At 39.2% G+C, this 18,939-nt stretch overlaps 4 protein-coding genes across 18 annotated transcripts in view; 1 reads left to right on the top strand and 3 right to left on the bottom strand.

The window, feature by feature from the left end:
- Nucleotides 1-2,189, bottom strand: part of Rim (Rab3 interacting molecule) — a 64,420-nt gene extending 62,231 nt beyond the window's left edge. For all 14 annotated transcript variants that reach the window (XR_012993796.1, XR_012993790.1, XR_012993779.1 and 11 more), the window contains exon 1: nucleotides 2,055-2,189. Coding sequence is in view for 3 of the 14 variants with exons in the window: in XM_076324461.1 (XP_076180576.1) it covers nucleotides 2,055-2,164 (110 nt within the window). In the remaining 11 variants the exon portion in view is untranslated. The remainder of the gene's footprint in view (nucleotides 1-2,054) is intronic.
- A 3,904-nt stretch (nucleotides 2,190-6,093) lies between these two features.
- On the bottom strand, nucleotides 6,094-11,903 carry LOC143149825 (exostosin-3-like). The gene is made up of 11 exons (XM_076317546.1): nucleotides 11,334-11,903; nucleotides 10,958-11,198; nucleotides 10,340-10,880; nucleotides 9,424-10,265; nucleotides 9,139-9,354; nucleotides 8,860-9,070; nucleotides 8,534-8,790; nucleotides 8,313-8,440; nucleotides 7,963-8,239; nucleotides 7,737-7,841; nucleotides 6,094-7,611 (listed from the first exon to the last, which is right to left on the bottom strand). The coding sequence occupies exons 2-11, from the start codon at nucleotides 11,117-11,119 to the stop codon at nucleotides 7,507-7,509; spliced, it is 2,844 nt and encodes a 947-aa protein (XP_076173661.1). The 5' UTR covers nucleotides 11,120-11,198; nucleotides 11,334-11,903; the 3' UTR covers nucleotides 6,094-7,506.
- Nucleotides 11,904-13,487: 1,584 nt separating this feature from the next.
- On the top strand, nucleotides 13,488-16,894 carry Sccro (defective in cullin neddylation 1 domain containing SCCRO). 2 transcript variants are annotated; one of them, XM_076322210.1, is made up of 5 exons: nucleotides 13,488-13,697; nucleotides 14,250-14,463; nucleotides 14,558-14,726; nucleotides 14,819-15,032; nucleotides 15,172-16,894. In XM_076322210.1, exons 1-5 carry the CDS (start codon nucleotides 13,695-13,697, stop codon nucleotides 15,334-15,336), a joined length of 765 nt encoding a protein of 254 aa, XP_076178325.1. In that variant the 5' UTR covers nucleotides 13,488-13,694; the 3' UTR covers nucleotides 15,337-16,894. The 2 variants fall into 2 exon arrangements, with proteins under 2 accessions (XP_076178325.1, XP_076178410.1); XM_076322295.1 differs by lacking the exon at nucleotides 13,488-13,697 and adding an exon at nucleotides 13,715-14,144.
- Nucleotides 16,701-18,928, bottom strand: LOC143152355 (uncharacterized). Its single transcript, XM_076322414.1, has 5 exons — nucleotides 18,032-18,928; nucleotides 17,717-17,955; nucleotides 17,485-17,646; nucleotides 17,349-17,417; nucleotides 16,701-17,230 (listed from the first exon to the last, which is right to left on the bottom strand). The coding sequence occupies exons 1-5, from the start codon at nucleotides 18,150-18,152 to the stop codon at nucleotides 16,976-16,978; spliced, it is 846 nt and encodes a 281-aa protein (XP_076178529.1). The 5' UTR covers nucleotides 18,153-18,928; the 3' UTR covers nucleotides 16,701-16,975.
- Nucleotides 18,929-18,939: the final 11 nt, after the last annotated feature.

Below are 18,939 nucleotides of genomic sequence, written 5' to 3'. Positions count from 1 at the left end.
ACGAGAAAATTACGCGGAGAAAGTATTAGCTTCCGCGCGCGGGGACGCAAAGGTTGCGTCTATTTTTATTCGTCGAAGCGAATCGCCTTCCGATAGGCGAGCGAGAGTCTCGTCCGCGCGTACAAGGGAACTAAAATTACCGCGCGATATCAAAGGGTCCGTCGTCGCTCGACGATGAACATAGTCGGCTCCTCGTTCGCCGTAATGCAAGAAAAGGGAACAGCCGGCGGGTCGTTTCACGACGTCGTGCCGCTAAAACGCTCCACCTTTCCGCGGGCCACCGTCTATATTTCACCGTCCGAGAATTTACCATGCCAATCCAGCCTCTTTCACACTCCATCCACGGGCTGCAGCTGCATATCCTATGCATACCCTATGCAACTGCAGCAGCTCGTTACCGAGCCACGTCAAGGCTTGCTGCCTTGCATTTTACATGCGTCCCTACACGTACTTGTCGTCCGCATTACACGATCTCGCATCGGTATGGCGAAGCACGCTTTACTCATTACTCTCTCTCTCTCTCTCTCTCTCTCTCTCTCTCTCTCTCTCTCTCTCTCTCTCTCTCTCTCTCTCTCTCTCTCTCTCTCCGTTTCTCTCTCTGTCCGTCTTCGGTTCCTCTACCGCTGTCTTTCGCTCTCTCGATCGGAGCCTCTTTGTCTCCCTTTCGCCCCCTCGGCCGCTTTCTCACGTTCCCGTGTTCCATCAGCGACAACCTATCGATAAAACGCCTTCTTCGAAGAACGGCGCCCATTTTCCTCGGCGACGCCCCGCTGCGACTTCGTACCCTGGCACCGTAATTGCACGCGAATAGGGAAGCTGCCGCATCCGTCACCGGCGTGCCTCTCGCGCGACCAGCTGTAAAGTCGTTTTCGGAGCGGAGGAAACCTCCGCACCGGTGATAGAACGAAACTAAAACGTGTCGGTCGATCGGTGTTTTCGTCGCGAGCGGTGCCACTCGATGCGGAATTTTCACGAGGAGCTTCGTTCGATCTGTTCGGAGCGTTATTTATATATTCGTCGCGAGGTTCGGCTCGCAAAATCGATTTCAAGCGGTCTCCCTGTTTCTCGAGGATAAACGGTCGGTAACATCGACGATAAACCGTCGATATTGATCGACGGAAATGTATCCCGAATAACGGTTCGGGGAACCGTAACGCGGGCATAACGGACAGATTTTCGAGATCGATGTATTTCGCAACTTTGCGCATGGAACGGTTACGTCGAAACCGATCGAAACGATGGGTCGTTTGTTTCGATGCGGTGGATCGCTCTGGGATCATTTGGCGGAGAGAGCGAACGACGCGAGGAACGCGAAACGGCAAGATAATCGTCCGTAAGTGTGTGCGCGACGCTGAATACCCTAAATAGAAGATGTCGTAGGTATAAAGAGGTCAAGGACTAACGAGCAGGTGAGTCTAGAAAATAGGCAGAACGGCTCGGAGGCGAGAATTTGCTGGTCGAGAAATATGTACGCGTGTCCGATCGATCGGACGTCGTTTCGTCCGTTCGTTGATTCCGATCACCGATGCGCGACCGAGCGTTCGTTCGGGTCTGGTATCGGCCGAGACCGGGGCATCGAGACTTTGTATCGCTCGCGCGTTCGTTCGTACGTTTAAGGAGCCACGCGAGAATCCTCGATTCGTAAAAGGTGTTCGTACACGCGGCGAACAACGAGAGGGTACGAACGCGTTTCGAGTTACGGAGCCAAGAACGAATTAGGTTACCGCGAGAGGTAAGCAGCCGTGACGGAACGTCCGTCGTAAATACGAGGAACTCGAATGCGCGTTGGACGGACGCGAATTTAGCAGCGGAATCCAAATATCGAGAAACGGTCGCGATCGTTCGAAATATCCGTGGTCGGAGGGTCTGTTTGGAAACTCGTCGAATACGATCGATGGAATCGATAACGAACGGTCGATCGGTCTCCCCGAACGAGCGCGCTTAAAATGTAAAGTAAATTCGGTAGAGAAATGTTGTACAAGTAGAAAGGGTAAGTCGGTCTCGTTAATTACCCGTGAGCAACGAGTGTGAACGGATCGAAGGACTCGACGTACCTCATAATCTCATACTCCTTCTGCTCCTCTTGCTTCTGTCGTATCATAACCTGCTCGATGGTGTTCCTCTCCTCGGGGGTGAGGTGCGACAAATCGGGTACAGCCGCCATCACGGACGTAAGATAGGAACGTGCACGGAAAGGTCTAATCGCGAGGACTTTAGCGGTACGCGCGGGCCGGCGCAGCACCGACGACGCCGCCGATGAGATACCGCGAGGATGTTCGCTCGGCGCGCGGCAACGCTCCTTCCTACGGGATATCGCGTCCTTTCTACGACTACGGGAAGGCTGCGTGGTACGGAGGGAGTCATCCGACACCCGGTGATCGCACCAGCTGGCTGCGACAACACGAGTTACGCCGGGTACGCGTTCCGTTCGGTTCCTCGGTACACTGGCGATCGACGCACTGGACGCGAGGAAGAGGGCCGTGGGAAGCCGGACGGCACCGGACGGCACCGTTTATCGTCCGCGCCTTATCGTCGCCGGAGAGGATCGGTCTCGCTCTCGCGCGAGCGTTCAGCTTCGTCGAGGCATCGAGGCGGCGAGGAGGCTGGCTGGCTCCGCGATCGTCGTCTCCGTCGGTGTCCTCGTCGTCTGTGTCTCTCGTCGTACGATTACCACTGGCCGCATCTGTATGACAAATCATGTTCACAGGCTGTGTGGAGGTTCTCGCATTCTCTCTTCCGTCCCCTGTGTAGGTTCTCCGGTCGAAGCCAGCTTCATGGAACGGCGCGCGGCTGCTCCCCGGATGCTCCTCGAGACCGACCTTCGACGAGCTTCCTCGATGGCCACTGGGAGGTTAGAACGTCGTGCGCGCTCCTACGATTTCCCGTTCGTTGTTTACCCTCTGCTCCCTCGGTTCTCGCCCGTTGGAACGGACCGAGTTTCGTGCTTTCGAGCGGACCAGCGGCCCAGTTCAGGAGTACATCGATTGAAAAGGAAAACGGGTCACGGGTGCCGTTGGTTGCGCTCGTTTCGGCCGTACACACCGAGCGCACGGGTTCTTGAACTTTGAACAGGGTGTAGAGCACACGATTCTGTTTCACGAACGGGCGCAGGTGAACGCTTCCCAGCTCTCGAACGAAACCAGTCCTCCGTGGCTCGGTAGAAACGAGCCTCGCGTAGACGGCCGCGCGACCAATCGAGAACGTTGGATGGATGGATGGCTGGCTGGCTGGCTGGCTGACTGGCTACGTGGCCACGGGCTCGTCTTCCTTGCCCCTCGTAAATCTTTCCCGGAATTTCGTCGCGAGTGTATCGAGCTACCTCGCTTCTACCCGTATACGAGGAAACGGACACCTCGACGGATCGTCGAGAACGATCCAGCGCACATCGCGCGAGATCGAATCGATCCGGATTTTTACGAGTATCCAACGATTCCTCGACGATGTTTCTCACAAGCGTTTTTCTTCGAAGCGGCTCGGTTTCACACACCCATCGATTCGACACCGGTGCGTGAGTTCTACGCGTGCCTCCGTGTCGGACGATGTTCAACGCCACAAGTATTCCTTGGCTGTTCGCGATTCACGTGGCGGCCGACACGACGATGGCGCTTTTTGACGTCTCTGCAGCGACCGCGACACCCACACAATCAATCGCCCCGGACCAGATCGTTCCACACCCACGAGACCCGTTTCCCAGCTGACCGGCTGTCCCCGACGTTCGAACGATCGTCAACGCGTACCGTCAGCTGGTACGCTCCTTCGAAAAGACCCCAGAAATCGTTGCTCCCTTCCCTGAAAATGGATTCTCTCTGTCTCTCTCGTTGTCTCTCCGACTCTCCCTCCCCCCTCTCTCTCTCTCTCGCGCTCTCTCTCTCTCTCTCTCTCTTTCTCGTTCTCTCTATCTCTCTCCCCTCCAGCCCTCTCTTTCCTACCGCCGTGTCTTGTCGGGTTAAAACAGCCACTCGCGGCGGTTATCGCGAGCGATTCTTTCGCGGCGACAGTACGTCGATGATCGCACTGATTCCACACGCGTACGCGCGAACGACGTAAACGAATCGTTCGCGAGAATGGCCGAACGAACGTACGATATTCCTCACTTCCGTGTTTCGAGCGTTTCCCTTCTGTACGCTCGACGCAAGAACAACACACGAATGAGCTTATTCCACACCCCTAGCGCGCTTATGTCCGTCAACGCTCCGCGATTGGTACTACTCTCACTGACGGTTCTCTCTTTCTCTCTCTCTCTCTTTCTCTCGCTCACTCGCTCTCTCTCTCTTTCTCTCTTCCCCTGTATGGCTCCCTTTCGTCCCGTTCTCCCACCGCTCGCCTACATCCTTCTCCCTCTACTTGCACTATCCAGTCCTGTCTACCTCGCCCTTTCCCTCGTCCGTCTACGTTCCCCTCTCGCGGTATCTCTGTCTCTCCCCGCCTTGCTCGGCACCGCCTGCACCAACCCTCTTCGCAACGGGCTGAAACGAGACAACCGGTCCGCGAAGGGGGCTAATTTCCGGCCGCGAATCGACTTCCTGCTCGGATTCGCCGTGTCGAGATCGTGCGAGCCACCGACGAACGGGAGCTTGGTATCGGCTCGTATCGCGGCTATCGTCAATGAAAAAAAAAAAAACCGCCGCACCACCGCGAGAGACCTTTTCACCGTGCGGAGGACACCCTCCCGCTCGTTCTCGTTCTCGTGCTTATATACGACCGCAGTTGCGCGAACCGCTACCCCTCCCTCCCACCCTTCATCCCTCCTTTCTTCCCCTTCCTCCCTCTAGCCCGGTTTGTCCATTACAGACCACCACCCTATCCGCACGAATTCCGGTTTCTCGTGCATGTGCCGGACCAAGCCGGAGGAGGGAGACAGAAACGCGTCCGTAAGGACGCCCGTCGCTCGCGGCCGCATCGCGTCGTGTCGCGTCGCGTCGCGTCGCGTCGTGTCGCGTCGCGTCGCGTCGCGCCGCGCCGCGTCCTCGTCGTTCCGTACATTTTCCACGGATCGTCTCGCGATACGACCCCCGTGGCGATTCGTCGTTTACCCACGGTGATGCGCGCACCAGCCCCGCGTATACCGATTCCCGCGACCGGATGCCCCGAGAAAGCGCCCGTTCATGCGGTCTTAATAAATAATGGGATGCGGCGTACCGTCCGAACCAATAAGGACCACAGCCCGTACTTACGTCATGGAAAACCCCGTATTGATCGAACTATAAACCAATGGGGTCCACCGCCGCAACGGTGCCACTTTGTTCGTTCTGGCGGTGAATTCGAACGCTATCGAGCACGGCGCCGTGACGGCGTAACCCGGGAAAGTACGAACGACGCGGACGTGGATCGTAGCGCCTCGACGACCATTCCCCGGACGTTTTCTTCCGAGATGAAATATTTCGATAGCCTCGTTTACCGTTTAGCTTCTCTATCGGTAAAGAGAAATAACCGAGTCGGCCGAGAGCGTTTCCGTCTCGTTGTACAGTTCCGGAACATTAAACGTAACGTTCGACGACGACGTTGACAAAGTTTCCTGCGTTTGGTACGGTGCCCGAAATTCACCCTCGTTTACGAGCGATTTTGGACCGTGTCGCGGATTCGCACTTTTAGAGAACTTTAAGCGCTCGCTCGTAAAAAATTCCAGACACGCCGTAGTTCCCATCCGCGATTTAACTTCGACCATTATGAAATTTTATTTCGTACTTTAACGTTACGTTTCTGCTATTTGAAACGTAGATAGAATCTTCGATTTACCAATTAACTGCCGGATTAATGGCAAAACGACAACGTCGTTGTTTCGATAGAATGGAAAATTTGTCTGCTTGGTAGCCTGTCTCCACGGTAGAATACCATCGGGGCGTATGACTATCGCAGGTTATCGTTCGACTATCGTTGAAATACTATTTCCAATTCGAATCCGGAACCGTAACTTTTACTTTATTTTATTTCGTTTTATTTTACAATTTCTACGTAAATTCATAAAAGTTTATCCAAAGACCTCGTTCGCGACTAATTTTCTGCATCGGACTGGGTACCAAACGTCGATCGATCTACGGAAATAATATTAAAACGATCTGCCAACCACCGTCGCGCCAAACTAGTAGACTAGACTCTGCCAACCTGTTTCGTGTATCTGTTTTTATAATATACAATATACGTATGATTAACGATATCTGGAGCACAGCCAGAGATACTCGGTCGTCGCCTGCATCGATGCTACGCGCGAGAATCGCATTTAAATTAATATTAAGCGCCGCGGTATTGTTACCGCTCCCGAATTAATTATTTTTACCCTCGGAATGAACACATTTCGGTGTACAATCATAAATAATATATATTTATCTTCTTGCACGTAAACCTAAACTCGTTTCAGGTTGAACTTACGAGTTCTACAGGATTTTATATAAAACCAAATTTACAAAGTGGTTTCTTGTATGTACGAATAGTCGTACGATTTATATTTACCTATATTCTTGGATTTATAGTAATCGCGAACACTCGCGTTAAACGATAGATCGGATGGTGTGCGGTACATATATTTACAAATAGTTTTCAAAAGTATTACAAGGTTAAAAATTAATATCCGGTATAGCGAATAATAGAGAATAAGCTACGTTACACCGAAGAACGTAAATAAACGTTAGAAAATTGGCACAATACGATGGCGTGACGCGCGACAACAAAGATACGGTCGCGGTTCAGGCGCGATAAACGTAAACAACTTTTAAGCAAAATTCAAAACGAAGCAGGTTGCTACAAATATTGTAGATCGATTTGTCGACATAAAGTGCACTTTTCTTGAATTTAACTTTGTTGCTCGTCTACCGACACTCTTCCAGCGTGTAATCACATTGCACAATTTACGTTTAATTATCCTATTTACATTATTTCGATAGACGATATATTTTCGTACTATTGTTATTTACAATTGCGAGTACGGTACTCGTCGTTTGTAACGACAATCGTTGGAAAATTTCGAACAAAATTGATCGTATTTCGAATAAATCAAGATCGATGCGTTTCAGCTTATTTTTATGGGATTTTTCGTTTGTACATATGCGTATCGTATACGTTCTCAATATTTTGTATTTTCCGTCCTGCCTCGTATTTATCGATGAATAATAATCACCGCGTAAATAAATGTATTACATTTTATCGAAAACTGTTAAAATTGTATATATGTAACTTATGTGTATAATGACGTAAAAAGTTTCTTGAACTGTGTTCTATATTTGTTACGATGTATCTACACAGTTAGTTTTTCGCTATTTAATTTCTTCAATTTTTCGTACTTACGTTAATTTTAAAATGTGCAGTTTGATCAAACAATACGTACATCGTAAGAAAAACAAGTACAATAAGTAGGAGAGGATGATAAAAAATTGTAGGACATTTTTTACACCCGTTAATATACTTCATAGGAAATATGTATCAATTCGATCAAAATCTTATCAAAACCATGTAAATTCTATCAAGTAACGATTACTGAGTACGAATACGTGTACGTGTACGTGTATTAGTTCTTTATATAAATTTAAAACATTTCTGCTTATCGTGCGGTATTCTCGTTTTAAACAATATCGAATCGGCCCGATATTGCGTATTTAAGAGTGGCATGTATCCGAAAACCTGAAATGAAAAATTTGTATTTCTACAGTTACAAAATGTATACCGCGATCGTCCAATCCTGTTCCGCTAATGATTACCGAATAGAAAATCGTATGCCAAAGAACCTGCTGTTCAAAATTACTCGCCTGAGAGAAGAAATTAATGCACTTGTGCCTTTCCTGGAAATGAGTATCGTCTTCCGATAGAGAAACTGGACAGCCAGGACATCTGAAAGTCCAACGTGATGTGACCTGAACAAAATAAATACGAAGAATGTTGTAAATGTTAATCGTAAGACCGAAAGTGACTTGAATAGTCGAAATATAGTCGTATAATAATCGATGCTTATCGGTACGTCCGAATTTTACCAACCTTGACAGGTGGTTTTCTCGTGATATGAGAAATAAGAAAATTCATCGCGATATCCTCGCAATTCATATATTCGTCGACCTTGTCCCGTATAGCTTGCGGTAACCAATGGGTGTAGAGATATGTGTAATGTTTATGAATGAATGCAGCACCGGTTAAAACCATCGACAGCTCGCACGAGTAATTAGAATTATAGTTCCAAGCGTTGTGATAATTCTGGTCCCATGCGTGAAAACGGCCAGGAAATCCAACTACGCGATCTCGATGTTCCCTCCACACTCTATAATTGCAGACGATACATTTCGTGTACAACCTTTGTAACGTAATATTCGCAAAAATAAGAAAAAAAATACCTAAATCCAAACATAATTTCATCGTGTCTTAAATGAGCATCATCATCGACCGAAAGGACAGCCTCTGTCTCGATAGCATCGAACGGAAGAAATCTGTTATTTAAACTATTTCTTGGTGTCTTTAAGACCTGCGTATCAAAAATTATTTTATTTCTATAATTATTTATCGAAACGACGCCACAACAATGCTGCCTTATTAACAAAACTAAATGGTAAATTACGTGAATTGGAACTCCAATATCTGGCCACTTTAAATCCTCCATAGGTGGTTTAGGACTATTCCATACTACTAAAACTTTATTCAAATATGGTAGCCCATAAAGCCGAGCCAAGGAGTTTATAAGGACTTGTTCACGTTCGTAACTTAACATTACAATTGTAAATTGTTCTCTTGGATAATTTCCGCCCAAGGCTTCGCTAAATTCTTTGCCTGCACCTCCAGCCCCTTTTCCGATTGGTCTAAATCCCACTTCAGATCCTAACATTTGTGAAACGTCGATGAAAATTTTTAAACTTAAACGACACGTAAAACATTCATTTTGTTTACCAAGAAATTTCGCGTCACTGGGAAGGACGGTATCGAAAGGCAATTGCGGATATAAGTAGAATGGATCCACCCAATTGTTCCAGATCTCATGACTTTGAAGTAACATTGTGGTATAATTTCTCTTAAAAGCTGGGGATGGATATGGTGGTTCGAGAGGACCCAAACTTTCCTCGGCTTCTGGCTCAGCAATAATAGCATCGGACTTTAAAGGCTATAAGAAAACAAAATAATTACGAATAATGAAATATAAGCAATGTAACTGTACGTTTCGATGTTTACCACAAAGCTTTCGTTAAAGACACTTGGACTGGCAGTTTGAGGTGCTGGTAAAGGAGGTATACCCAATCGATCCCTAATTACTGCTACGATAGTATCAACTGCACCCTGTGCGGTACTTAGGTAACGTTCCCATATTAATCTGCCTTGTCTACGCATACTTAACAGATCAGTGTCGGGAACCGCACGCAGCAGAAAATGCATTTCGGTTACCCTCGCCTGAAATTCAAAATGTGTTTTGTTGCGTAAAAACAACATCGTATTAGAAATAAAAAATATTTTCTACACCTTTGGCAAAAAGATTGCTGCTCTGCGCCAACTAATCACTTCGTTGTAACTCGGTAATATTTGATCTCCGCCTAAAAAAACTGGAATGGATCCTGATCGTAGAGCTTCGTACAATCTAGCTTGCATGAACGAAGTGGTTACGAACGAAGCATTACTAGGTGCCAAAATTAAAGCAAACGTTGATTCCTTTAATATAGTTTTCCTAGAAGAATCGGTTCCACATAAAGACCAATCAAGAATTTCTACTACATTCTTCTCTTCTGAAGCTGGAATGCATTCGAACTGAATGAAAAATTTGTCCAGAGTCATTCCAGTACTCATATCTTTCAGATGTTGGATGATGAAATTATCCAAATTATTCTCATCGATTGCTAATCTGTCCAAATCAACATCAGCGTCATCGATTTGATGTGTCATGGTTGTAACTTTTGGAGATCTCATTTCTCCTTGAAAAGACAATAAATATTTTCTTCTCGCAGGTAACATTTGTGCACATTCTTGCCACACATCGCCACCAGGAGGGCCCAAAATTGGAGGAATGACCAGATCAAAACCTTCGCGAAATTGATTTCTATAAAATGTTGATTGCACTATTATAGCTCTTCCTGTGTCTATACTGCTGAAGATATTTCCAGATTCTACAGACAGATCTCTACGTGCTAAGTTCAATAAAATGTGATTTCTGCCATCTCCACCCCAATAAGGAAGTGCATGCAATTTTCTTACATCTATAGATTTCCGATATTTTTTATCAACTTTTTGCTGAGTAGAAAGAGCTTCTCCTATCAGTACTATGTATATACAAGCTTCGGCTGCGTTTGCAGTAAGATGTGGATTGTATCCTATTAAATGCAAAAATATATCCTTGTTTAAAATGTAGTCATATTTAAATGTTGACAACTATATATAAACATACCTAATGTTTGTTTAATAGTAGTTTTCAGAAATCCATCGACATCCCAACCAGGATTCACTATTGATAACTGATCTGGATCGTACAGATATACTGGAAAACCACTTGTTAATGCGCAGCGACTGTGATCGAAACAATTGTACATTCTACATGAATGTGGTATGGTACTCGGTAATACTACAGGAACAGATTCCATTAATATACGCTTAGGAGGTGCCAATTCTGGTGTATTTCTTTCCACCGCTTCTCTCTGTGCTACTTGTGCCTGTTCAACGCTGATTTTTAATCTATCAAGGTCTGTCTGTTGATGCAGCAATTCTTGCTTCAGTTCGTCAATTTTTTGAGTTAAACTACTAACTTCGACTTGAAGTCTTTGCCTTTTTGCACTCAAGTCCCTAAGTTCGTTATTTACAGAAACTTTAATTCGTATCATCTCCTCAATTCTCATTTTCAACTGAGAAGCTTTCATAGGAGTAAAATCTTCAAAAGCTTCCAATGTGGAAAACGTACGATAAATATCTCTATCTGGAGAATCAGACTCCACCTACAACATAAAATTTGTTGTTGGATATTAATTTTTTATAATTTATATCGTTTTATAAATATTTAGAAAACCAATACCTTTGATAAATAATAATGAGTAAACAATGGTACAATAAATAAAACGACAGAAGTTAACATTATAATTTTAGACAACTTGATATGTGTTATCCAGTGACAAATTTCTCTCCTGCTTCCATTTTGATGATACAATGGAATTAATTCAAATGCGCTTCCCCCCATTTTGATTGTTATAGTTTATTGTTCATGGTTATTTAAATCTCAAGCCTGCAGTACTGTTTTGCGATTGCTTGGCAGATTTCTGCAAACACAATAAAAAAATTTAATTAAAATAAACATGAAATATTCCATATAAAAATATCAATCTGCACAAAGGAGTGGCATTCTTTTATATTGATAATAAAAGAATTACGATACTAATAAACGTATATCTCACCGAAAACATAATTGCCGAATTTTTATTGACATTATCGATCGATCAATAAATAACCTAGCAAGGAAAGTATCCTTCTCTCAATGAATATCAATTGCAATTGGTGTTCATTACAAATGAATTATAGTTGTCATTAAAAAGGACTTAACATATATATTTTATTCCGTACACACTGCTCTCTGAAAAAGACTCGGTCGAATGGAATACGTGATGAGAGTTGTGTCAAAATTGCACCAACACCAGGTTCCATTCGAAGAGTAACATTTAAGAGGTTAGCAATTTCGAAACAACATCATCTTTTTTTGCATTAAATGTTTGTTTGTTTGTTCAATGACACGGATTCATGCCGCGTGAGGGGAAAATCACTAAATCCTGCAATCCTGCTTAGACGCGTCGTTAGATAACATTTTGATTTTCATATATATATATACGAATCAACTACTGATCGATACCACCAGTGAGAAACAACCAAACTCGTAGATCTTCTGGTCATCTGGTAGACCAACAAGGAATGTCACTACACATATCAAAATTTATTTTCAAAACGCAAACATACATATATGATACATAATAGTTTGAGCTTATATTTCGAATCTATTTACAAAGAAAATGGACAATAAAATGATATAGACATCTAGCGGTGAAAGAACCGAATCAATCTTAAACTTTTGATCAGCGTTGTCAACGACAAAACGCTCAAGTTTGTAGGGAAATAGTTTTCATTTATCTCACTAGATGTAGCAACCAACTTTGCGTACTAACCTGCAGACAGACAAGATATACAATTCCTGTATCGATGGAGAAGAAAAATAATGATATATATCTTCTCTATATCTACATACATAGAATAAACGTTTCATTTTACGAATTAAAATTCTTATTTTTATGAATGATAAAAATCGAATAGCGAACGAAAAATAATCTCTTTTCAATCAAAATATTCAATATACTTTCATTAGAATTTTATTTCTTATAGAATATGGAGCCAGATGTAACATTACTATTCTAGACAAAAAAATCATTCTCAAGGATAAATGGTAATCTTAAGAATTAGTTTTAAGAACGTCATATACGTCAATGTTGTATAAGTAACCGAATTAGTTTTAAGAACGTCATATGTTGTATAAGTAACCGATTGTGTAACTGTCCTAATGGTCAATTGCCGACTCTTGATACGTCTGTTTCTAGAGAAAGATGTTTTGGTCGCAGAAAGGCCTACGAAAACTCAACTTCCGAAAGGTGAAATAGCTATTCTGTATAAACATAAAATTATATATTTCTTTTCTATATCGACATAGAAATTCTACACACGCTGTGTGAGAATGTACTGCAGTATCGGCAAATGGAATCTATTTCTCTACAAGTTTGACCGTTTTGACGTTAACGACACTGTTCAAAGGTTTAAGATTGATTCGATTTGTTCACCGCTAGATGGCTGTAACATTTTATTATCCATTTCCTTCGTAAATAGATTAAAAATACAAGCATCAAACTATTATTCATTATATATGTGTGATTGCGATTTAAGAATACATTTTTGTATTTATAATCCAGATACAGTGAATGCTGCGAAATAAGAATTGGCAGCGGATTTATAATATTTAACTTTACAATAGATTATCAACTTATAAACAAATTTTTATGAAACATGTATCATAACATTGTGAGAATGAAATTGGATAGAATAGACAATATTTTGCAAATTTTATTTAAATGACATTCACAAATGTATTGGTATATAAGCATACTTATTTGATAAGTAATATTTTATGCATTGAATTGATATTATAGTATAAAATTTAAATATCATCATTAATCAACAGTGTTTAATCCGTCCAGTAAGTACACGCGCGCGCACAGCATAAAGCCAATGGAAAACTGGGACTTGGTGACTTTCCCCTCTCGTGGCACAAATCTCTGTATCATGCATATAAATGGACATATATACTTACATACACTTTATAACTTTACACGATAATTCACTGCGTGGGCTAATATTTACGATAACATTCCATTGTTGTTTCGCAATAACTTTAATGTCTTTTTCTCAACAAAACAAAAAAAAACTTTACGTCAATGCCACCCGCGCTGAATCGAATTATACGATGTTTTTTTAACGATCTCTTTTTTTTACCTTGCCCCGTGGTAAAATGCATGACTTAAAAAATTAAACGTAAACCTTTCAAATAACCCGCGATAGTGTCTCAAAGTTGTTTTCCTTTAGCAACGGCTGGTGGCATTACTTATAGTCTGGCTGGTGTATTTGCATTTCTCGGAGCTTTCGCAGAACATGCGCATGTTCATGTCAAGTGCAGTGTAAAGGAAATAATATTTTGGCTTTCGGGGGGCCTAAAATTAGCTAAAATGGTGAGCTCTTGACGACTTTACGTATTGCCCTGACGGAACGTTCTACGTGATTTGATTTCAATAAGGAAATTTTCGATTAATTCGGATATTAACAACAACGTAATAATAGTGTTGAAATAACCTAGCGGAATTTAACGTTAATGTTCTCCTTCGTATGAAACACAAATCAATTCCTTGACATACCTTCTGGTTCTGGCTAACAACATTGAACGATAATGCGTAAATTTTTTGTTGCGTGACCGTAAAAAACTTCTTTGACACCTGCGAATTTCTGACTTGTGAAGTATTCCTTCAATGGGATCATGTACAAAGTATCGTAATGTTGTACACGTAACGAAATCTCGTTTGTTTATGAATCTCCTTTGAAGTCGATGTCAGGGTTGCAAATGCTTCGAAACTTGAAACTTCATAGATATACATTTACGCCGAAATTTTCTGTTTAGAATGGTGTGCAAGTTTGTGTAATAAAAAACGAACGACAATTTTGTTCTTTTGTCATGTTAATAACAAAAATTTGTTATAATAAAATATTGTATTTAACTTCTGTTGCAGCATAAGTTAAAGTTCTCGCAAAGAGACAAAGTAAAGAAATTTATTACATTTACACAAACTGGAGAACAAACAGCAATATATTGTTTAGCGCAAAACGATTGGAAATTAGATCTGGCGAGTGACAATTATTTTCAAAATCCTGAAGCTTATTTTAAGGAACCAAAAATTTCAGTGGATAAAAAGAAATTAGAAATATTATTTAGTCGTTATCAAGGTAATTATATTAAAGAATATCTAATTTTTATTTCTAAAATTTAATCAACATTTTACTAATGTTTACATTATATTTGCTTTGATAATCAAAACAGATCCAAATGAACCAGATAAAATTACAGCAGATGGAATAATGAAATTTTTAGATGATCTGGGTTTAAGTCCTGAAAGTAAATTAGTATTAATCATCGCATGGAAATTTCGAGCAGAAACACAATGTGTATTTACTAAAGACGAATTTATGAATGGCATGATGGATTTAGGGTAACTTAAAATACTTCTTTATCTTATTGGTTAAATTAAAAATGAGATTCTTCACAATACTTTAACATAAATCTGTGAAATTATTCTTTCAGTGTGGACAATATAGATAAATTAAAAGCTCGCTTAAGTAATTTAGAAAATGAATTAAGAGAATCCCAGAAATTTAAAGATTTTTACCACTTCACATTCAATTATGCAAAAAATCCAGGGCAGAAGGGTTTAGATCTTGATATGGCAATTGCCTATTGGAACATTGTATTAGATGATAAATTCAAGTTCCTGCCATTGTGGTGTCAATTTTTACAGGTCAGACGTAATTTAATAATGCACATACATCAAAAGATTACTATAATTATTGATTAGTCTTTATGAAACCACAAAGGAGATGAAACAATTACAGTTAATAATACTTTTTAGCATAAAAATGGTTAATAATATTTTTTAGGAACATCATAAGAGATCAATCCCAAAAGATACATGGAATTTACTATTAGATTTTGCACTTATGATCAATCCTGATATGAGTAATTACGATGAAGAAGGAGCTTGGCCTGTGTTGATAGATGATTTTGTAGAGTGGGCCCAGCCTCGAGTTCGTCAATCTCTCTAACATCTTATTACATTTTTAACTTCATGTGAAAAAAGCTTTATTTATTCAATTATAAAATCATATAATCAAGTGATACTTGATCATATTTTTCTGATGAAGCAACGTCATTTTACTTTGTGTACAGAATATATGACAGCGAGGCAAGAGTGCTATAATTATTCGAGTCAATCATGCTGTATAATAACCCTATAATGTAAATTGCTTGTAAACAAAAAGTTACTTTCATATAAAATATGAATTTATATAAAATATAAAATTAGAGACTTATCGATTTAAGTCAAAATTGCATTAATGTTAAAGCCTTGTAACATTATTATGTTTAAATTTACAATGTTATACATTCATCTGTACAAAGTAATATGATGTATAATGAGTTTGCTGTTTGAAAAGCGTAGTAACAGTGGAAAATGTTGCTCAATTACCGACGGTATTTGTAAACATCAGAAGAAAACGTTCGCCGCATTATTTTTCAAGAGTTTGGCTTCAAAAGGAAAAATATACGAATGATTCGTTTACACGATTATGTAGATAGTGATTTCTGGAAATTGCGTTATTACAAATTGTTATTAAATGTATTTTACGACACTCTACATAACACTTGTAATATACATACAAAAAGACACGAAGAGAAAAAAATCTGTATTTTAAACATAATGCAATTTTGGCACTTCTATACTTATTTTTTCTCAGACAAAGATTTGTTTTTGTTTTATTAGCAAACAGGCATATTTATATTGTAATTCTGAGGTACTATAGATGTTAGAAGAAATAAATTAAGAATTTTTTACAAGTTTGAATTATGAGTTTCATTTATGATTATTGCAGATTAGATGCATTCTTTCAATAATTTGAAAGAATGCAATTCTTTTAATTAATTTGTAATTGTGTAAAAGTAATTTATGTGACGGTATTAACAAGAAATCGTATTTTCTGTAGAAAACAGATTTAATTCTCGTAACAAATTTTTCGTTTGCACTACAAAGCAATAACTATAAATACTATCTTACATTTTATGTTATCGTTTTTATTTCACAATACAATGCGTGATTAATGCTTGCATAGTTTTTTAGTACAGTACACATGAATTTTCAATACCATTAATCACTTTAATTTATATATAATACAAAGATATTAAAGAAACATTATGTAAAGAAACGTATATAACAGTTAAGAAATCAAAACATTATATCTGTTTAAGTATAGTGACATTCAAAGGTGCAAAGTAGAAAATTAGCAAACATACGTTGTCCACAAATTTTGAATTATATTTTATAAAAATATTGAAATAGATAAAGTGATAAAGATTCTGAGTAATGTATTCAATATAAAACAAGTCCAGCTAAATGTCGGGAATACGTTTACGCAATACGAACAAAAATTCACAAACATGTACATTAAATTTCATTTATGTGATACTGTTAAAAAAAAATATAATTTTCATACTCAAGCAACATTATTTTTTTAATAGTTTCAACATTGCGTGAACAATAAAGAATTGTAATAGCTTTAAAAAGACATTGTATATAATGTAAATAAATCTATCAATCTTAATTTACAAGGTAGTATGTTCTACACTTATTATACTGCAGTATTTAATTTTAAGCAAAATAGTTTGAACCACAGTAATGAAATAAATTTCTCACTTATATTTAAATTTTACCTTTTTTTTTAATATATTCATATAGTTTTTAAGATGTTTACATGTGCACAACAATTTATTGTTATGCTTTTTGTAATGATTACCACAGGTGCATGAAGAACTACAGCCAGAACATGCTGTATCATTTGGATATAAAAAAGCTAACTCGTATTGATTTGCTTTCGTATTGTAACATTTATTTACTATATCCTCAGTGTACCAATCGCATAAAAGTTTCAACTTGTCCATTGTTGTCTATATTATTTGTTTATTGTTAGTATGATATGTATTTTTATTACTATCACTTAAAAATATGAAATCTCGCAAGATTTCTTGAAGGTTCATTTTATTATATATAATTATAAAGTCTTACCTGCGCAATGACTAATCCCCGATTTGGATTTGTAACTGAATCATGACTATGCGAATCGAAAAAAGTTACCTTAAAAAAAAGAATATTTGATTATTCTTGATTTGATTAAAATTGCGAATTTTAGTGAATAACTTACCATGTAAGTATTTTCTTGAAATATAAATAAAACTGTACGACCACAGGTAATAAGAAGCATGAACAAGTGCTTAGATTTTGGTGATGCATACCATTTATGTAGAAAATTACTTATATGGTGGTACAAACCCTTTTCTAGTCTTTCGTAAAATATTTTAAATGTCTGTAATACATAAAGAAATTTATGGAAATATTACCAAAATGTTATGGAAATATGTATACCAAATCTGTACCCATTCTGTTAATATATTTAAACTTTGGCCCCCAAATTTTAATGCCTCTGCTGTACTGAGATATGGGTCAGAAACCAATCCTTGTTCAACAATCCATGAATAGATAGCATTACCCTCTACCATTGCTTCAGCTATATGAGCAGTAATTTCAGGGCATTTGTCTATATTGTATACTAATAATCCTGTTTCTGATATTCGTTGTGCCACAAGGAGACAAATAAGAGTACATGCTTTACTAACTGGAGCAAAATTAAAATATATCGAAAATCATACATATTATTTAACGCGATACAATTAAGATAAATATTTTGTTACTTTTTTGTCCTGGCGGATATTGACTTTGAGAAAATTCTTCATTATACCAATATACTGTGACACCATTATGAAAACATTCTTTTATATATGAAGGAAAGTGAGAGTTGGTCGACAAGGACATAACTTTATACAACTTTTTGGTTGACGTATTATTTGTTATTCATAAATTTTGCGTTCGAAAGCATTTTTTCTTAGTTACCTTGATTCAATGTATTCTTACAAAAATTTTACGTTTCGGCTAATAGGAGCCATGAAACTGGTTCAGAAATACATTTTGTTCTAAGTTCAAACTGATCAATTCACAGAAATTGTAGTTAAACTTGTGTGTATATCTTCATGTTGGATTTCAGTAAAATCAAGCACTCTATACAAAATTGATATATGTTTAAAAATTGATACAATTTAACTCTTAACATTTAGTTAATCAATTAATATAGCAATGATATGAAAAGTATATTTAAAGTTCGGAAACTGTGATTAGTATATTTATTATACACGTATTCAGTCATTTAATAAAAACGGTACAATTTTTCGTCAAGATACTCAAGCTTTATTTTCTAATAATGAATCTAGTATATTAAAATCTAATTCAACTAGATATATTTGTTACAATAACATTTCCCTAATAAAAACAAATTTTATGCTTCGTATCTTGCCTTTTTGCGTCGTAACACTTCATTTGTAATGTTATAATTGTAATGTGTACAATAAATATTGATTTATTATATTCTGCAATTATGCAGTAATTTTCTGGTTACAGTCAAAAAACAAGAATTGCTGTTTATATTCAGCTTTCACAAAATTTAAAGAGCATCATAGATATTCATTAATTTTTTCTATATATATGAGTGCAGATAGTACTTATTGTGTAAAATGTAAAACAGGTTGTATGCAGCATTCGTTCTGCA

This window comes from Ptiloglossa arizonensis, chromosome 1 (assembly GCF_051014685.1).
Source record: "Ptiloglossa arizonensis isolate GNS036 chromosome 1, iyPtiAriz1_principal, whole genome shotgun sequence".
Classification (NCBI taxonomy): domain Eukaryota; kingdom Metazoa; phylum Arthropoda; class Insecta; order Hymenoptera; family Colletidae; genus Ptiloglossa; species Ptiloglossa arizonensis.
Note: the sequence above shows the minus strand (reverse complement) of the source record. Positions and strands in the feature narration are given on the sequence as shown.

What these genes read in the sequence shown, in the direction of transcription:
- LOC143149825 (XM_076317546.1), bottom strand. Translation starts at nt 11,119, where the DNA reads ATGGGGGGAAGCGCATTTGAATTAATTCCATTGTATCATCAAAATGGA. An exon ending in TACTATTAAACAAACATTAG is followed by an intron (nt 10,266 to 10,339) that starts GTATGTTTATAT and finishes TGCATTTAATAG; the next exon opens with GATACAATCCACATCTTACT. An exon ending in TCTTTAACGAAAGCTTTGTG is followed by an intron (nt 9,071 to 9,138) that starts GTAAACATCGAA and finishes GTTTTCTTATAG; the next exon opens with CCTTTAAAGTCCGATGCTAT.
- Sccro (XM_076322210.1), top strand. An exon ending in AATGGCATGATGGATTTAGG is followed by an intron (nt 14,727 to 14,818) that starts GTAACTTAAAAT and finishes TTATTCTTTCAG; the next exon opens with TGTGGACAATATAGATAAAT. An exon ending in TGTGGTGTCAATTTTTACAG is followed by an intron (nt 15,033 to 15,171) that starts GTCAGACGTAAT and finishes AATATTTTTTAG; the next exon opens with GAACATCATAAGAGATCAAT.
- LOC143152355 (XM_076322414.1), bottom strand. Translation starts at nt 18,152, where the DNA reads ATGTCCTTGTCGACCAACTCTCACTTTCCTTCATATATAAAAGAATGT. An exon ending in ATATCCGCCAGGACAAAAAA is followed by an intron (nt 17,956 to 18,031) that starts GTAACAAAATAT and finishes ATTTTGCTCCAG; the next exon opens with TTAGTAAAGCATGTACTCTT. An exon ending in TTCAAGAAAATACTTACATG is followed by an intron (nt 17,418 to 17,484) that starts GTAAGTTATTCA and finishes CTTTTTTTTAAG; the next exon opens with GTAACTTTTTTCGATTCGCA.